General features: G+C 59.2%; 4 protein-coding genes across 4 annotated transcripts; 1 reads left to right on the top strand and 3 right to left on the bottom strand.

Moving 5' to 3' along the window:
* Window positions 1-44: 44 nt before the first annotated feature.
* Window positions 45-2,594, bottom strand: PLICBS_009361 (uncharacterized protein; the record flags this gene model as incomplete). Its single annotated transcript, XM_018324977.2, has 4 exons — window positions 45-943; window positions 993-1,209; window positions 1,261-2,268; window positions 2,322-2,594. The coding sequence occupies 4 exons, from the start codon at window positions 2,592-2,594 to the stop codon at window positions 45-47; spliced, it is 2,397 nt and encodes a 798-aa protein (XP_018176371.2).
* Window positions 2,595-6,684: 4,090 nt separating this feature from the next.
* Window positions 6,685-8,468, top strand: PLICBS_009360 (uncharacterized protein; the record flags this gene model as incomplete). The annotated part of the gene is made up of 5 exons (XM_018324974.2): window positions 6,685-7,020; window positions 7,107-7,518; window positions 7,612-7,743; window positions 7,816-8,152; window positions 8,294-8,468. 5 exons carry the CDS (start codon window positions 6,685-6,687, stop codon window positions 8,466-8,468), a joined length of 1,392 nt encoding a protein of 463 aa, XP_018176368.2.
* A 704-nt stretch (window positions 8,469-9,172) lies between these two features.
* PLICBS_009359 (uncharacterized protein) lies at window positions 9,173-11,818 on the bottom strand (the record flags this gene model as incomplete). Its single annotated transcript, XM_018324973.2, has 1 exon — window positions 9,173-11,818. One exon carries the CDS (start codon window positions 11,816-11,818, stop codon window positions 9,173-9,175), a length of 2,646 nt encoding a protein of 881 aa, XP_018176367.2.
* A 2,516-nt stretch (window positions 11,819-14,334) lies between these two features.
* PLICBS_009358 (cutinase transcription factor 1 beta) lies at window positions 14,335-18,251 on the bottom strand (the record flags this gene model as incomplete). Its single annotated transcript, XM_065601615.1, has 4 exons — window positions 14,335-15,978; window positions 16,197-16,729; window positions 17,233-17,506; window positions 18,006-18,251. The coding sequence occupies 4 exons, from the start codon at window positions 18,249-18,251 to the stop codon at window positions 14,335-14,337; spliced, it is 2,697 nt and encodes an 898-aa protein (XP_065457687.1).
* Window positions 18,252-19,097: the final 846 nt, after the last annotated feature.

The raw sequence follows: 19,097 nt of genomic DNA, 5'->3' as shown, positions 1-19,097 counted from the left end.
CCAAAGAAAGACATGATGGAAAGAAAACTGTATTAAGTTTGTCACTAGTAGTTGAACACCATCAAGCTCGGGTTCAGCACAAGCGGAACCAGCGCATGGAAGCCCAAGTTGAGAGCGAGCGGCACAATGACGGAAAAGTCCGTAATGGCCCAGTCGGGCGGCGCAAAGGCGCCGAGGTAGACCATGGCGCCGACGAGCAGCGCGATGATCAGGTACATCCACTTGAACGTCTTGAAGATGCGGGGCATCTCTTGGAAGAAGTTGCTGTCCTCCTTCTCCTTGGACGTGGAGCCCCACTGCATGTCGACGTGGAAGAGGTGCGCGAGCAGGGCCGTCGTGATGTGGAACGAGATGCCGCCGAAGAAAACGGTCATCATAGGCATCCACTTGAAGTTTTCGACCAGGGAGCCTAGGAGCGAGCGCTCTCCTGTGCGGTAGCGGAAGATGGCGAGGGAGATGGGGCCCGATGCGTTGAAGACGACGACCAGCGAGAGGAAGACGTTCCAGGACGTGAGGTAGCAGCTTGCCAGATCGTCGCGGAACCAGCCCACGATGAAGTAGTTGATGACGGTGAGCAAGAGAGCCGATCCGAGGGCGAAGTAGGAGCACATGTACGCCATGATGGATATCTTGGATGAAAGCATGATGTTGGACCCGAGGTAGGTGTAGAAGAGCGGCGTGAAGGGTCCTTTGAAGATCCAGCGGTGGAACGGATGGAATATCATCTCGCTCACGCCGTACGCGTACTTTTGCCAGCGAGCAACCTCGTCGTATATGGTCAGAGAGACGCCCTCCTTGAACTGGTCGTTGTGATAGCTGGCAATCCGAATGGTATTGCCCCGCATTTGCAGGCGAAGCGCCATGTCGAAGTCCTCAGAAACGTGACTCTCTGACCAGTAAGGGACATAGCCGGAGTCGTCTTCAACTCCCACATCTTGAACGGCTACAGACCGTTAGCAGGGCCTTGGAGATTCGTCACGAGAGTCGCTTACCCTGCCACCGGAGAAAGGCATTGTGACCGACAAAAGGGGCCACCTCGCCAGAGCCAATAGAGAAACGAATGGAAGTGTAGACGAGGTTCGTGAAGAAGGTGATACCGTTCTCAAAGTAGTCATGTGCAACCTGCATGACGCCGGTGGAGTGCTGGACAATAGCCGTCTCGGGAGACAGAAACATCTCCGCAGCTCCGTAGAGAAGGCAGTCGACGGGCTGGATGCGTCAGCTTCGGTTCCTGGTTGAGCGAAGGGGTGTGCAGCTTACCACTTGAGTGTCCGAATCGACAATCAGAATGAGCTCACCAACGCGTATGTCGCCATCAGCCCAAGCAAGAGGGTTCTCCTCCAGTACACGAGCCAAAGCCTCCGAGTACATTCTGGCCTCCTCGGCCTCATCAACCATGTCTGACCCAGCCGAGGCAAGCCGGGCGTCAACCATTTCTTGAATGTAAGCCTCCGCCTTTTGGGAGATGTTAAGTGCAAAGTTCATGTTGGATGCCTTCTTGAACTTGCCCTCGCGCACGAAGCCCTCGTCGCCGTTGTGCTTCGGCCGCGCGACCCACCCGATGTTATTGTCGTGGTAAAAGTCTCGTCGCTGCTTCACGATTTCCTCGTTCATCCCCGCTCGGAGGCCGTCGTCATTGACGAAGATGTTGGCAGAACCACCATGAGACTCGTAGAAAGAGATGGCAGCCTGAAGACTGCGAATGGTTGGCATGATGACGGACTCCATGCCCTCCTTGTAGACTGGCATCTGAATGGTAATTTTGGGCGGCAGGAACCCATCTGCAAAAGCCCGTTTCAGGCATGGCTTATGACACGAGTAGTATCTCGAATTGGTGCTGACACCGCCAATGGGCCCGATCATCTGGAACAGGTTGCTGAAAATGACCTGGAAGAAGAACAGACTGACACACATCAGCAGCGGGATTGGAGCCACGAGCGCCAGGCGAGTCCATGAACCGTCCAGAATGCACTCGGTGACTAGTTTGCCGATGTATACGCCGAACAACAGGCAGATGGACAGGCACATTGCCATTCCAACGAAGAAGGCCGAAGCACGAGCTACAGGTCTGGCGACAGACTCGGGGCGGTCCATCCCGGGGTCTCTGTCGAGCTCCTCCGCGCTCTCGTTGACGTATGACATGGGTGCTGCCTTTTCCAGTGCCGGGGTTGAATAGCCATTCGGACTGGACATGCCCGATGACATGATGGAGGGCGTTCTGCTGGGCATCTGAAGAATGTTGAACGGCAGCCTACTTTCGCCCCAGACCTGGTTCGAGTATTAGCTTGTGAAGAATAGCGACCGCCTAGCGTGAGTCCTACTAGTGACAGGAGCTTCTCTTCCATCTGTGTAGCGACCGGGACGATGTTCTGCAAATCATCGTGCCAGACTAGGACAAGCCGCTCTTGCCGGCAAATGCAAGCATACTGAAACTTCTTGACAGTCGCCGAGTGTGCAAACGTCAGAGAATCAATGATCTGGACCTGCGAGCCGTCCTTGAACTTGAGCTCTGTCTGTCCTGGCGTCAGGGATCTCAGAACGCCATCGAGCAGCTGTGGCCGCAGCGTAATCGCCACGCTCAAGTTCAATCGCATGACAGCTCCTAATAGGACATGGTGGACTGTATCCGGCGCGGTGACATAGTTGCCTCTGGAGCGCCGCAGCAGAACTCCAAGACAGTCGTCGTGACTGCGAGCGGATTCCGGGGGCGTCCAGCCACTAGCCACTACTCTGTTGTGGAGGTATCTGACCATCTATGTGCAAGTCAGTCTCGTCACATTGCGGAGGGACACGATGCGCTGCCTACCGTCTTGTAACGAAACTCATCGTCATATCTCCCATTCTGCGGTGTAGTCGGTCCCGCGTGGCTCCCACTGGACTCTGACGACGCCAATGATGGGGCCGCAAAGGACCTGTTCCTCGGGAGAGGTGTGAGCCCATGGACGGAGGGCGTTGGTGAGGGATCCATGGCGGATTGTGGTCCAGGAGCCGATGCTGCCGGATACAAGTTGCAGTTGCTCTATGCCTCAAGGTGTGTCTGACTCTGACAACAACGATCGACTTGCGTGACGACGCCGGGCGAGCACCTTAAGAATATTAACAGCCGACACACCACGTCTCAAAACTACAAATCAAGACCATCTGCTGGCTCAAGTCACAGCGATTATCATCGGGATCCCGTCTGAGTGGCACCGTGGTTAGGTTGCAAGCGCAGACCAGCCGGATGGGGTGGCCGAGATGGATAGTCGAGGATACTAGTTCTTGGTTTTCGAGTAGTGCGAGCAGACTCGAAGGGTATCCGCTGAAAATGTTTTATGAATGGCAAGCAGCAGGTCAATCGAAGTGTTTGGGGGCTGACGACCGGGAACGTAACCCTCCATCAACACGGCGCCACCTCGTCGCGAGCTCGTCCCAACTTCCTAGCTCGCCTCGCAGGTTCGAGACCCGCAGCAGCGAGTCGAGGACTTCGAGGACTCCAGGCCACGTTGGCCACCGGTCAAGGACCGTGGTGGCCCTGCCAAGAGGTGCCATGTCTTCACGGGACCGTCCATAACGGCATTCGGATGTTACCCGTGTCGCGGACGCCCTAGCTCTACCCATGGCGATGCCGGAGGCGGGAGTGGGCCGAGCTGGACTTGAACACCAATATCAAAGCCATCAAGTACCGAACCCGCTTGTGTCTCTGCGGCATCCTCGACACGACTTCTGCATGAGAGTTGTACCCTGGTTAGTTGCGCCCGCCGGAGCCCAGGCCGGCTGAGCGGACCGCAGCATTGCATCCGCTAATGCTCTGTTCCTGGACCGTGGGTGGACCAAGCGCCGCGTGTGGATCGCTCGTCTCGCTTGCAGGAGTAAACGCCGCAAGACCAGAGTCGTATTGTGGCCACGGCTCTACCGGTGATGATAGACGCTACCACGGCCATTGGTGACCGCGTCCGTTAGCATCGAAGCGGCCCAGAACCGCCTAGCCAGGCTTGTCAAGACCCATCATGACGCGATTCAGCAGATAAAGGACGGTGTCGAGGATGCATCACGACAGATGTCTGGTCGATATCGCCGTGTCGAGGTTACGACCGAGACGGCCGATGCAACAGGGTGGACCAAAGGGCTCACATAGCTTCATATCTCAACGAACTGCAAGTTAATCATGATGATATGGCGTTGATACGGTCCAGAAGCGCGAGTGAAGACTGGCTCGCTGCGTGCGTTCAGGAACCCTTGTAGAACTTCAGTGCATCCGCAACAAGCGACCCAGCATGGGCAAACGGTGAGTACCAAACTCCGCTTGGCCGAGGATCCCGGTCTGAGGATGGGTCCGGGGACTTCTGCCGTACCATACCAGGCGGTATGGGTTGCTAACTTCAAAGCAGTAGGCTGAACGCAAAGAACAAGCGATGGCCGAGCCGGGCCGGTCTGTTGGCTGGCGAGATGAGATACGGACAGGCAGACAGACCTGGCAAACAGGGAATCCCCTGTGATCGGCCCCGTCAACGACGGCGCAGGAGCGAACATGGTATGGCATCACGCCAACGCAAGAGGTCATTCTTGGCACCACATTGATGTTGCAAAGGTCACTGAGGCAGACGCAGCAGATTGGAGATGGCGCAACTAGCTTCCTCATCGAGCGTCTTGACTCGGAGCGCATGCCACTCGCTGGTGGCACAACTGACAATCTCTGAGGCTGCCGGTATCTCAGCGGGTGTCGTCCAGTTCGTAACTTCGTAGCACGGAACGAGCTGGTGCCGGCGGATGTGTCGATTAGTCGTGCTTTGCACTGGCGTTCCTTGCCCGAGCTGAACCGTGGTCGAGGTTAACGTCGGCCCGTCGCAATCACCGAGTGAGGCTACGGCAATGACTGAATGGTTGACGCTGGAGAGGCCGAGATGGAACGGTGTTGTTGAGGCGGACGGTCGCTTTCTTAGTTCCAACTCTGTCGCCAAGAAAACGGACACCTTAGGCGCATCCGTCGAATCTGTGGATACCTGAGTCCTGAGGCGTGTGCGAAACCACGCCCTCTCGTGCCTTCCTCATGGGCACGTCGCAGTGCCGCAGGGCCGCCATGTTTCACGTTCAGCGAGGAAGTTACGCTGCCCCATTGTGGCTTCCTTGGTTGACAAGACGGCAAGGTGTGAAGTCGGCACAGCGGCCGCACCTTCCTATTAGCGTGGGCGAAGAATAGGTAGTCGCGCGCTAATCTCAGTCGGCTGCAGTGCCGTCCCCAACGTCGTCGGAGGAATTCGTCCTTCTGCATCATCTATCTGCTCGGCCGGTTGGCTTCCCGAGAGGTGCAGATATGCGCATCCTCGTACATGCACGACTCGCGGCGGCGAACCCAGGCTCCGCTCGGTCTGCTTCGCCAAGTCCGCCAATTGTTTCCTGCGCTGCTTTCGTGCGGCCCATCATCGAAGTGTCCGCACCGCCAATGCCAGGGGAAGCATCCGCTGCCGGGGGTGATGACCACCACCCATCTCAGCCACCAGATCGTGGCGTCCGGCTCGTCTATTGTTAGTGCCGGCCCGGCTCAGCGCCGTTCAGGACGGATGGAAAACCGGGGCCCAGGAATTTGGAATGAGGTTTGGGTGAGTTGGTGGAGGCGCCACACCGACGACATCTGTCCTGCCTTGCCTGGCTCTTTTGTCCCGTCCTCGCCGCCGATGCCACCACGCGCCTGTACGCATGTTGGCCAGCGCAACCTCGCTCAGCGGCGACGAGCCAGAACTTCAGGGGCATGGGTCGTTCAGCAGCGGTCGTGACTCGTGAGCCTAGCAGCGGTCGTGACTCGCGAGCCTCGCAGCTGTTTAGGCGATCGACCATCCTCTTCAGCTAGCCTTCTATTCTCGCCAGCGGCGCCCCATGGATGCAGCCGTGAGAGATATATCTTGCCGGATGCAAAGGAGCGTCGACCGGGGTAGGGCGGGCCGCGGCGAGCAGCTCGTCCCATGTCTCTAGGCCCTGGCTTGCCGCCACGGCTTGGCTGCACCCAGATGACGGCATTCATGCTGGAGCTTGCTGAAAAAAGCAGCGTGCAAGGATCAGCGTTGCAATATTGGCTCTTTGGCCCCCGTGCGGGTAGAAAGGTCAGGTACGAGGACCTTTCTCAACAGCTGTACACATGAAATCTGAGCAGACTGGATTACTTATCGCCACGCGCTGGGCGATTCTGGACTCGATGTTGATGCCGCCAAGGGGTGAAGCTCTTCGGCCGGAGCCTTCCCGCGAGATCGGCTGAGGAAATGATCACCGGTGTGTGGAGAGAAACCGCAGCCGTAGCACGATCTCACAAACGCGGCCCTGCAGAGTTACATCCAGGCAAAAATTCTAGAGCGTAGCATCCGAGCCATGCCGTTGTTGTGAGTCCGCGGCGTTGGAACGCAGCTGCTTCTAGCCTTTGTCTGCGGATGCAGCTGGCGCCCTCCGAACCATCTACGATTGTCCAGTGAGGCAAGTTCCGCGGTCGCAGCACTCCGGCATGCCGTTCTCGGTGCGGCCAGTCAAGCACAGAACTCGTATCGGCGGCCGGCCATGCAGCGCATCGGACATGCCGTGTTGCTGCTGTCGTTTCCGTCCATTGTGCGCCGACTATATCCCTTCGACGCCTCTCGTTTCCCCCTTGTCTCCCTGTCGGTACTTGAGATTCTCTCCTTGTCTATCCGTCGGCAATCAGCTTGAAGTAAGCAGCCCGTCATGGTCGACATGCAGGAGAAATCCGAGGGCGGCTCACCCGTCCAGCGGAGGGCCCGAGCCATCCTGCCTCCCGCGACCACAGAGGCAACTGCCACTCACAGCACGTTCGGGCCGTCATCGCACGCTACGCCCCGGGCATCATCGGTGGATGATAGCTTCAGGCACAGGTTCAAGAGTTACCGCCTGCGCGGCGAATATGAGAAGCCCTGGCTGGCGGACCCAGCCATGAAGAAGACGCGTTGGAACAACTACATCGTCTGGGCGTGGCTGGCGCTGGGCGTCATCGGCGCTGGAGTCATCTGCTTCTTCCTGGTCTGGCCGTACCGAAACCTTGATGTAAGTGCACCTATCTCATCACCCTCATTTCCCATCAAAGGCAGAAACAGGACTGAACTAACCGTTGATATGGCGGGAACCTACAGTATTGTCTCGTATATGAAGACCACTTTGACAGGCTCGACACGGACATCTGGACACACGAAGTGCAGCTGGACGGGTTCGGTACAGGCGCCTTCGACTGGACAACGGCAGACGCCAAGAACTCGTACATTGATACCTCGGGACTGCACATTGTGCCGACACTTACCAACGAGACAACGGGCATCACAAGCGACCAGCTCTACGCAAACTACACGCTTGACCTGCTCAAAGATGGCACCTGCACGAGCCAGCAGAACTCGTCGTGCGTGACGCGATCTGACCCCAAGAAGGGCATCATGATTCCGCCTGTGCGCTCCGCGCGCCTGTCCACCAAGGGCAAGAAGAGCATCCGCTACGGCAAGGTCGAGGTCGTGACCAAGATGCCCAAGGGGGACTGGATCTGGCCCGCCATCTGTGAGTCGTCTCTTTCCCATCACCTCAAATTCTACCAAAAGTATTTTTTCCATCCTCAGTCACCCCGAGACTAACAATGCGGCGGCCCTTCAGGGATGATGCCTGAAGACTCTGTATACGGCCAGTGGCCCCGCAGCGGCGAAATCGACATCATGGAGTCCCGCGGCAACGGGCGAGAATATTCTGAAGGCGGCCGCAACTACTACTACGGAACGCTTCACTGGGGTAAGTCTCCTTACTCTTGTCGATATAATGTGACATACCCCGGGCCATCTCTGACAAGACGTCCAAAAACAGGTCCCACCAGTGAGACCGACTCGTACTGGAAGACGACCAACGCGAAGCGCATCCGCCGCGGCGACTACTCGTCGTCGTTCCACACGTTCGGCGTGCAGTGGACGCCCAACTACATCTACTTTTACATCGACTCGCGCGTCCACCAGATCCTCTTCATCGGCTTCGAGCGCGACCGCCCGCTCTACGACGTGGGCCGCTTCGCCAGCATGGCCGAGAACCAGACCCTGCTCGCCAACCCCTGGGCGCGCAGCAACTCGTCCACCGGCAACGCGCCCTTTGACCAGCGCTTCTACCTCGTCCTCAACGTGGCTGTCGGGTCCCGCAACGGCTGGTTCTTGTAAGTCGGCGATCCCCCTCTACTCTCCCGTTACCACCCATCTATTACCCCTTCCCTTCACGTTTCGACGGCGGCGAAGCGCATCGAAACACAGCTGCTCGATATTGCAAGATAAAGGATGCTGACGCCATCTTCCTCTAGGGACCACGTCGGCGGCAAGCCCTGGATCGACGAGGCCAAGAACGCGCAGTGGACGTTCTGGGACGCGGCCGACAAGTGGCTGCCCACGTGGGCCGAGGGCGACGAGCGCGGCATGACGGTCCGCTCCGTGCGCATGTGGCAGCAGGGCGCGTGCGGCCAGATGGAGGAGCTGTAGTCTGGATTTTGCAGTGTACCTCGTTTGCGATTCCGTTTCGTGTACATGGTACTTTTGTGGGCATCTATCTGTCTGTCTTGGGCGACGGCATACACGCCATCGCGGGTCATGGGAGACATTGGGACGGTAATGACGGAGTTGGTGGATAGTTGAATGGGATTCTTAAGATTTACATACTCTCTAGTATCTAAGGGTGTCAGGACGGACAACACCATGCCGGATGAATGTATGAGACTCGGTAGACCAGATCACGCAACAACCTCACAGACATCACAGTCACCCGCACAGCACCAGCACCATTGTCGCAAGTAAAAAAGGTAGAAGGTAGAAAGGGACATAAGTCTTTTTCGGTGGTGCTAGCTAAAATGAAATGGGTATTCCCGTCCGTCCTGCCTCGCGCGTCTACTACTATGCAAAGTGTCCGCTCGCTCCAGCCCTGAAAGCACGCCGCCATTGTTTTGACAGAATGACCGCAAAACAGCGTCTAGAAAAAAAGACATGCCATGCCGTGCCGTGCCCGTGCCGTGCCGTGCTCGTGATGCATCGTTTTCTTTCGCCCGAATCAAAACTCCGCAATGCCCCATCAAAGAATATCTTTCCTGGTCGCCCATGTTTCCCCCCCACCCCATCGTGTAATGTATGTGAGCGTGCGCCCCTGACTTGTTTAGTATCCCGCGTGTGTAAAGACCCATGTATAAAGACGCTCATCTCCAGTTCCGTTCCTCCGTCTTGCGGAACAGTCTCTTTGTTCCGCCGACCTTGCCCAGTTCGCCAAACCGACCCCTGTCATCCGCACCTGAGGAGCGCCTCTCGCCGCTGGCAAGTCGCACCTTTTCCGTGATGCTCTCTACCCACGCCCGGCTCTCGTCGCTCATCTCAACCTTCTTGCCCGTCGGGCCGGCCAGGCCGAGGAACGAGCTGTCGTCGTCTTCCCAGCTGAACCGTGAACTCGTCCGTGACCGCACCGACTCCTCCGACGACGGGGCGTTGTCGGTAGAGCGGCTGGCGTCGGCCGGTGTCTTGGGCCTCAGGCGCTGTGTCTCGTTGTTGGTAGTCCCGGCGGCCCTGCGCGTCTTGTGTATGGTGAGAGGCGTCACGGGCGAGCTGTCCGGCGCGGCAGGCCTGGCCCTGGGCGGGCTGGATCCCAAGCTGGTCATGAGTCCGCTAGAAGTCCTCGGCACGCCTCGAACCTCTATCTTCGTCTTGTCCGGCCCGGTTGAGCGCCGCCCATGATGGGTAGCATAGGCCTTCAGGTACTCGCTCAAATCAGCCCAGCCACCTCCGACTCGTACCATGACACGCTCGCCATGTTCACCGACGCAGCGAATAAACAGCTTGATTGGGGGTTCGCCAGTCGACCTTGACAGGTGGTAGACTTTGATCTCCTGCTGGCCACGGCTTCGCGCCCGAGGGTTCTTTGCAGGGGACAGCGTGAACGATGGTGTCGCGGCCCGCGAGGACAAGACGGACAGTGCCGATGGGCTCCTTCTGTACGGCTCCTTGGATGGCTTCTTGCGGAGTCGAGGGAGCTGTAGATCGGGCGGGTTCAGGTTGACTGCCGGAGGCTCCGCTGACAGCTTGATCTTGGCTGGGATCGATTCAATGATGTCACTGATCTGCTGCCGCAGCTGCTGGTCTCCAGAGCTCTCTCTGCGAAGCATGGAGCTCGTCAGCTCCGACATGGAAAGAGTGTCGTCAAAATCATCGATGAATGATTGATCAGCAGGGCCTTTGAGGAAGATCGACTCCCCATCGATGGGTGCGATGAAAGGGCTGTCCAGAAGTGTCGCAGGAGGTGCGGACGGCCCGTCTGTAGGATCATTTGCGGGAAGCGGGGGCGAGCTGTGCGGGCTAGGCGGGCTGCCGTTGTATGTGGCCTCACGGATCCGTCTCTTAGGCAAAGCGGGAGAGCGAGATACCTCGGGAGGGTCGCTCGAAAGGGCGTCAAACTGACTGGAGACCCCTTGCAGAGTGATGGATGGTTGGGATGCAAGGCTGGCGTCGCTGGGTTGGGTCCTTAGTGGCGGGAGCTCCTGCTCGTCTTCCTCCTCAACCGGCAGCACATGCTGATCAAAGGACGGTAGCTGGTCCTTGGCTGTGTCAGAAACGAGGTCTCTGCTCGCGTCCGAAGTTGCTCCAGCTTCATCTTCCACGGTGACACGGGGTGGTCCGAGCTGTGTGGACGATGTAGCCTCATCGTTGGTCGGGTGTTGATCGACGTCCGGTTCGTCAGCCGTGGAGCCAGCATCAGCAACGAGCAGTCCCTTGACAGGATCTTGGCCGCTGGTCGCACCAGAAGAAGGGAGCGATGCAGCAGAATGCTCGCGGGCGCTGGCAGAAGCAGTCCAGTCTGCCTCGCGGATCTTCCTCTCGCAGGTTGCCACCCATTCGCTGAAGCTAACCTCGACAGTTTCCATGCGGTCTAGCCAGGATTCAGGCAGCGTGTCTTGCGTGCCCTCGAGGCAGTCCAACATGTAATCCAGCATGCTTTCGGGCTTGGTGATCCTTTGCGTGAGCACCTTTTTCATGACCTCAAAGTCTTCGCGCTTCAGCCCGGGCGGAGATATTGTCTCGTCGCCACCGGTTATTTGCGATGATCTCCTGGATGGCTGAGTGATGGCGGCCCAGCCTGATTTGAGTGCGACTTCGGCGTCTTCGATGGCAAGCGAGAGGGGCGGAACGCGGTGAAGCACACGCAACCGTACGGTCCAGGTCTGCAGCAGCCGCGACAGTTTCGCGAGATTGGGAAGCGTCTGAACCACGAGAGCGGTAATAACGGCCGTCATGTCCTCCATCTTGTTGTAGCTTGCCATCGTCGCCTGCGGGGACAGCGGCTTTATGGGCGAGTTGGGCCGGGAAAGCGGCATGATGTGGTTGTGCAGGACATGGCTCTTGATGTCCTCGAGCTCGAGGTCCTCCATGGCGATATGTATGTCCTCTATCCTCCTCTCGTAGGCTGCCACGTTCTTAGCAGACAAGCTCCCCAAGTAGTGGACATGGGCCGGCTCCGTTGGCGTCGGGCTGGTGGGAAGCTCTTCTTGTTTCCCATTTACACCCTCGAAGCCCGCGAACCCGCCCGCAGCCGGCCAGTCCCATTCCGACAGCTCGTCCACCCACTCCCATATCGTTTGGGAGGCGATGGCGGTGCGCATGGCAAAGTCCCGTTCGGCTGCAGATGCCGCGTCGAGGCAGTCCTTTAGTGCGCCCAGGGGCGACGCGAGGGCCTCAACCGCGTTGGCGGGCGCGATGTGCACGAGGATGTCATCTGCGGCGCGTTGTCTCGTGGGCGAGTGGTTGAACATGGCAGAGTGCCGCTTGTTGGGCTTGAAAAGGGGATGCGGTTCGGTCATTGCCGTAGAAATGTGTTGTCAACGATGGCCGTCGTGGCCTGTTCGGGTGGTGGTGTCGCCTCGCGTCGCGGCTAGTGCAAGCGTATCGTCGTCGTCGTTGTCGTCGGTAGTGGTGATCGGTGCAGCGGCTCGTGGAGGAGCAGCAGCAGCAGCGGTCGCAGCAAAAAACGGATTCGTTCGGGAGCTGGCGAAGCGACATGATCTGCTCACGGCCCGGGCGAAAATGTGGTAACAATGAGGCGGCTGGCGACGACGATGATGCCCATAATGCAGTTTGATGGAGGAGTGCAGGAAACGTGTGCGCGACGGACTGGCGGCGCGCTTTGGGCAAGGCACCACTTTCTGGCTTTTAGTGGAGGAGCAAGTGCCGCGACAGGGACCTGCGACGGGGAGCTGGGGGGCACGGCACACGACTCGTCGCCTGCTCCTTTGTCTCTGTCTCTCTCTGTGTCTCTGTGGCGGAAGCGGCCAACGAATAAATGACTGGCCGAGCGAGCCCCCGGGTGACGCGAAGGGGACGGCGGGGAGAAGGAGCGACGAGAAAGCGCGGCGGCCCAACAGGAGGGAAACAGCGGAAAGAGGTGTCTCTTAATGGTGCCTCAATCCAGAAGCAAAAAAGTCGGCGTACGGTGGTGCCACCGCGAGACGCATGCGCGTACGACTAAGGCAAGGTAAGGTTGGGTCTGTACTCGGACACGTCGACGTATGTACGGGCAGAGTTTGGTGCGGAGCACAGCACTGGGCACCTTTCGGCAACCCCTTCGTACAGGCAGGCGAAGCGAGTGAGTGAGGCGTGTAAACGGGCCTCCCGTCTGTGATACGACCGACCGACGACGGGACGGGCGGACGGGCGAGGCTGGCAGCGAATGGCGAGACGCGTCGGTGGGGATGTTCGCACCCAGGCCGCCGTGGTTGGTCAGCAGAGCTCGGGAAAAAAGAAGCTGCGAGCTGCCTGTCTCGTTCGTTCTTCGGCCGGGCCGCGGTAAGGGAAGCAAGCAAGGGGCCGGGCGGGAGCGCGCGCGTGCGTGTCTGCGATGGACTTTATTCGGGGGGGCTGGCTGGCTGGCTGGGCAGATGGCGAGTCGACCCGTGGTTTAAGGTTGCACGCGTAGCTGCCGGTCCTCTGTAATACGTGTGGCGGCGAAAATAAAAAGGGGGCAGGCCAGGCCAGGCAGCGAGCGAGCGAGCGAGCGACAGAAGGGGTGCGCAGACGATGCAAGGAGCAAAAAACAGAACCGCTGCGAGCGAGAGCGAGAGAAGGAGAGGGAAAAAGGTTGGCAAAACGAGTGAGCCACCGCGCAATGGACGAAACGAACAAATGAATCAACGAACGACCGAAGGCCAAATGCAAAGGGAATCCGAAAAAGACTGGCCTGGCGGCGCGGGGGACCATCGAGAGAGCACCTGGAAAAGCAAAAGTCTCGTCCAATCTCGCGTGGGCCTCTGCTTTAATGAGGCCCCCATCCCCTCCCCCCCAGTTCTCACCTCACCACGCCTCACAAACACCATCGCCTACTCCGTCCCACCGCCCGCTGCCCGACCAACCGTCCCGGTCCGGCAAGGCCAACCTGCGGTGCCCAGCCAGAAGCCCAGCACCGGGCCAGGGGCAATCTGCCCATCTCGAGATTGGCGTGATCCGCCGCCGCCGTCGCTGCCGCTGCCGCTGCCGCCGCCGCCTCTCCCAGATCTGGCGGATGCCGCCAAGCTGCACGTCAGGGGCCCTCCAGATGCACCTCATCCGTCCCGCCCGACGTCTGCAGCGGCCCCCCCTCCTTTGCCTAGGGTCTGAAACCGCCATCCCGCCGGATCGTCGACGTTCATGCGTCTTTATATAGATGCTGGAATGCACCTGACTCTGCTATCCGCATTCCTTCCCCAGATGCCTAGGCATTGACGACGGGTACGCACAAGACCTCGCTGCATCGCTGGCAACGCCGCGACACCAATGTGGCGATGCAAACCGTATCAAATGTACTTGCATTTAAATTAAATGAGGCCCGTCGATCCAACCGTTGGCCGGCCATTGCCGCCGTTTGTCGCGGCACAGCTTCACACGTCCTCACTTGTCACCATGGATTGTCGCGCTCATCAGACAATGCCGATGCTCGCTCCCGCCGCCAAGCATGACAGTCGCCAATCTCTCTCAACTCGCTCCATTCTTGTTCATCTAAGCCAAGTACCACTCTTGAGAGAGCGTCTGATACAATTCGTTCATAAGATTCATGTCGTTGCCTTTCCGACGACTTGTTTTGGTCTCCCAACGCACCCAAACGCCAATGTCCTTATAGATGCCCCGTGATCTGAACCAACCAGGCACATGCAACGCCAAACACCGCCTTGTCTACCACCCAAAAACACGATTGGTAACCCCATACGTAACCATTATTTGCCCGTCCAAGGCATACACGCCCGTGTCCCAGGTGGACACCAGCTAATCAAGATTGCTGCCACGAAGGGACAGGTGGCGATTGCGATGCGTGATTCTGGCCGACGACGGAGAGTCGCCGTAGTAACCGTCATGCCTGCGCAGATACCTCCATGTTGGCGCTAGGCTCGGTGGCCTGCATCGTCGTGTCGCCATCGTTGTCCAGGGCCGCCAAGCTGAGCACCTGCTCCATCGTCTTGCTTTCGTCGTCTCCGTTGGCGCCGAATACCCCGCCAGTGATGCCATCGTCCTGCCCGTTGACCCCCTCGGGCGGAAATTGCAGCCACTGGTCCACGTCGAAGTCGGTACCCGCCACCGCGTTCCAATCAAACTCGTCATGGCCCTGCATAAAGTCAAGGTCGACCGCGTCCAGGTCGATCTGGGCCGCGTCCGATCCCCCACTGGCGCTTGGCGTCATGCCCGCCGAATCAAAGTCGGTTTGGGGCGGCGAGGTCGCCGACAGCTCAAGCGCCGCAGCGTTGACAGTGTTGGGCGGCAGCATCGTCTGCCTCTGTGCCTGCTTCGGCTTCTCGTGGAAGAGCGACTCCGCGGCCGTCATATACGGCACATTCTCCGGAGGCGGCGTCTGGGCGCTGAACTCCACAGGCACCTGCTTCATCAGGGAGAGAGTGGACTGAGAGACGCTCGTGGAAACATCGATTGCGGCTTTGCGTAGTGCAGCATCCAAGAATCCCGTGGCATAGTCGGCCGCGGCATAGATCTCTCTCAGCTTCTCCATGACACGCATGCACTGGCGGAAGCCCTTGGTCGCGCGATCGCGAGCTTGTGGCGTCGGATTCTTCATCTCGAGGAGGTGGATGATCATCGCCGGCAGAATCACCGTTACGCCGGTCGTCGGCAGGTATCGCTCGAGGCGGAGATGATGCAGCTCCGTTGCCATGCGTGTAATCTGTGAGGCCGCATCCCGGACTCGCAGGCGTGAAATCTCCTGTGTCTGTCGGGACGTCGTCGGTGCCTGTGACGGGGACGAGGGGAGGAATTGAGGCCGGTGGAGAGCCGAGATGGTCGTATGGTAGACCATGTGGAGCAGCGTCCGCTGCACCGCAATAGTCGACTTGCCATCCTTGACATCGAGAGGGTTGAGGGGACGATAGTTGCAACACTCCGGCAGCGACTCGGCCCAAGCGCTGAGCTCGATGTCTACGGCGTTGATGCTTTCGACGTTGTCCAGCTGCTTATTCGGGAACAGCATCATGGTGCTGTTGGTGGTGTTCTCGGGCTTCATCTTGTCACGGATGAGCACCGAGTATTGGGCCTTGAGCATGTGGCTGATGCACACACACAGCTTGGCCTTTGCGATGCACATGGTCGCCAGCTCGCGCTGCATGGCGACATCGCGCATGAGCCTGCATTCTTTGGGGATGACGGTGTTGCTCTCGGGCAGCGCTTGGATCTCAAAGTCGGCCTCGACAAGCATGGGCACATCAAAGTCCTCGTCCTTGATGCGTGTGGGGCGGCGCATGCCCAGCGCGATGAGACGGTCGCGCATGAAGCACGACCACCAGATGCGCTTCCACAGCCGCTGCTTGGGGACGGACATGCTCGTCGCCTCCGGGTTGCGGTGGAGGCCGATGGTGTGGGCCAGGGAGATGGCCACGCCCATCCAATGCCATGTGTCCTTCTGATCATCAGGGGTCTCATACCAGTAAGTCATGAGCATGAGGGCCTGGACGAGGACGAGGCGGTCTGATTCGTAGTCGAAATCGTAGAGGAGCTATGCGTTTTCACATGTAAGCGTTGGCATCTCCTATGACGGGATGAACCCCACACCCGTTCCAGGCACTTGGGGACACCCCACCGCCACCACATGCCCCGAAATGACGGGGCGCAACGGCGAGCTGGTGCATGTGCGGGGAGCGGACACGGAGCACATGCATGGAAACGGGTATGCCGCGTTGACGGGCGCAGGGGGGTGTGAGGACATCAACTTACCCTGGTCTTCTGGAAAAAGGCTTTTCGGGCGGCCTTGCGAGTCGCGTAGCCTGCCTCCCGCAGGTACTTCATGTCGACAAAGGCGGTCGCGGAGAACATCATGGCCTGGTAGAGGAGCAGGCTCGTCTGGCCATTGAGCCCGTCGCGGCGGTTGACAATGTTGAGGAAGCCATGGAGATCCATGAGCGGCATGTACGGGTGCACATACTCGACGTAAGACTGCAGCAGCCCGTTCTGCAGAGGTGTCGAGGGCAACGTCAGGGCGCCCTTTGCGTGGAGGTACTGGACATCCTCAGGCGCGATTTTGGACGGCAGGGGCCGGACAAAGGGCGGGAGGTGAGTGCCAGCATCGGGAGGCTCGAGCGAGTTGAGGAATTGGGCAGTCCGGCCGTTGCCAAAGAGGTCGGCGTGACCAGCAAGACTGGGGTTCCAGGGCAGCTGAGGCGACGGAAGCGTGGGCGTGTTGTCAGACTGGATGCGGCTCAGGAGGGAGCTAGCGTCGCTATGACTGCGGTATCCGGCAGAGCGCTGGTCTGGTCTCGTGGTCAGCAGGGTGCGTCGTACATCGTCATCATGCTTGACAGTGCTGCATCGGTGAGGGAGAGGCGCGAGGTGAGAGTGCGGCAGGCTTCCGCGATTTGCACGTGAAAGTGGGAGTGCGGCCCCAGGCCATGGGGAGGCCGGTGAGACACAAGCCAGGTGAGACTCGTGATGCCCCAGCCCAGCCCAGCCCGTGCAGGAACGCTCGGCGGGGCCCCACCTTCCTAGCACGAACTCAAACTCCGGAAAAGGGGGCTTTGGGGCTCTTGGGGCCTGGCCTGGGGCGTCGGGGGGAAGGTGGGTCGCCGAAAGCTGGAGAAGGAGCGAGTCGCGGGAGATGCGGAGAAGACACGGAGTCGGAGGCCGTCTCCAAAACGCCGGTCATGCAGATCGCCGGTAGAGGGGCAGGCAAGGGCCAGAAAAAAACAGAGAGAGAGCGCGTGTCATGGACGTGTCGAAGAAACACGACCAGCAAGAGAAAAAAACAGACACTCACAAATCATGTGCGGGACGTGCCCGTCCACGCTGCTGAAGCTGCTCTTGGCCTCGCTCGCCCGCCTGGCAGCGGCGGCCGCGGCGGCAGGGCCGTTGATGGCGGCCAGCGGGTTGCCCGTCGGGACCCCTGAGCCGGTGGCTTTGCTTCGCAATTGCTGCTGCTGTTGCTGCTGGTGCTGGTGGCTCTGATGGTGCTGCAGCTGAGCCTCGGCTGACCCGCCATTGGCACCGGCGGCGCCAGCAGGCCCCACGGCATTTGCCGCCGTGACGAGGTTCTTTCTAATGAAACAGAAAAATCTGGGTCAGCCATCGACTCGCCAAAAACGGTGCATGACAGCGGGATTTGTGGGTAGTGCAGCTTGCAGGTCTTCGTGGCAGTCTTGCATGCGCGTGCGCTTGTGACGCACACACACACCTTGCGGTGCAGCGCATGGCCACGCACGCCAGAGGCGCGACCGGGCGGGCGGACGGAAGGACGGGCGGACATGGTCCGCCACTTCTGCCGCCGCCCCCGGACCCCCGGCGGACAAGACGCGATGCCTTAAGCTGGGCATGACGCGGGAACGGAATGAATTGTCACTTACTTCCGCCGACGGCTTTCTTGCACGATGCACTGCGGGGGGGTTCGCGGTCAGCTAAATCCGTTCGACTCGAAAAATTTCCCGTAACGGCAACGTCCCGGACACACGCCCGGGATTGGTTGCACGTGGTTTTCGAGCACAATCAAGCTCTCAAAGACCACGATGGCATAACAGTGACAATGGCCAAACTCACCTCAACGTTGTCCCATCGACAGTTCCCGCAGGGCGCTCCCTCAACGACGTCGCAGCGCACCTTGCGGGCGCGGCATGAGACGCAGGCGCGCGCAGCACGGCGCTTGGTCACCTTTTGCGGGGCCTCCGAACTGTTGTCGCCGCCGGGGGCGGCTCTCTTCTTGGATTTGTCTGTGGGCTCGGCGACAGACGGTGACGGCGATAATGAGCCACTAGCGGACGAGTCGTTGGACGTGTCGAGCGCCATTGTCGCAATTTCTGAACGTTTGGGGCTGAAACTGGTTCAAGCTGTTTCTCGCTCGTGACAGTGAATGCGAGTCGGCGACTGTCAAGAATTGGTGGATGAGCAGGGTGCCGGGCAGCGAAACTCGTTCCAGCAGGAATGTGGCGTTTTTCTTGGTCAGACGCTCGCAAGCATCAAGGCCCTTGCTGTATTTCGTAGGCGGCGTCTCGCTACCAGGAATGTCCAGCAGGTATACCGGGCGTTGAGATTGTCTTGTCTCCGCGATTTCTCATTGAATGAAGCTCGGTTTAGGCGCGGGTCACCGTTTTTGTAGTGCCGTGAGTGTCGAGCCGCTGAAGGCGTTGTTCGTCCGGTGGTAGCCGCTCGTGAGTGGAAGAGGCCGATGGGGTCGAGCAGTGTGCAAGTTCGGCAGGCGGTCGCGCAGCAGCAATGACAGCAGCAAACAAAAGCGGTAGAGGGGAGATTGGTCCTGGTCAACAACACCGAAGCGGTGAGGGCAAACTGTCAAGGAGTAAAACACGTCCAGCGGCAGACAAACAAGCACTGTAGCTTCGAGAAAAATCCGGGGGTGGGTTTCCTGGAGCTGGGGCGGCGGATGACTATTATATCCAGGCTAACTGGCATGGCCCAGAGTCGCCAGGACCACGACCAGGCACACGAAACCCTCTGCTCGAGTACGTACCGCAGCGATGTGGCCCAAAAGGTAGATGGTCCGTTTTCTGGGCCCTTCACGAGGACCGTTCGTGGTGGGGAATATCCCGGAGTCAAGTGGAGCCCAAGAACGGCGGCGGGACGAGGACGAGCGCAGGATTGTGCGTGCGGCAGGACGGACTGGACGGCGGGCAGTGC

This window comes from Purpureocillium lilacinum (assembly GCF_023168085.1).
Source record: "Purpureocillium lilacinum CBS 284.36 DNA, scaffold_7, whole genome shotgun sequence".
NCBI lineage: Eukaryota > Fungi > Ascomycota > Sordariomycetes > Hypocreales > Ophiocordycipitaceae > Purpureocillium > Purpureocillium lilacinum.
Note: the sequence above shows the minus strand (reverse complement) of the source record. Positions and strands in the feature narration are given on the sequence as shown.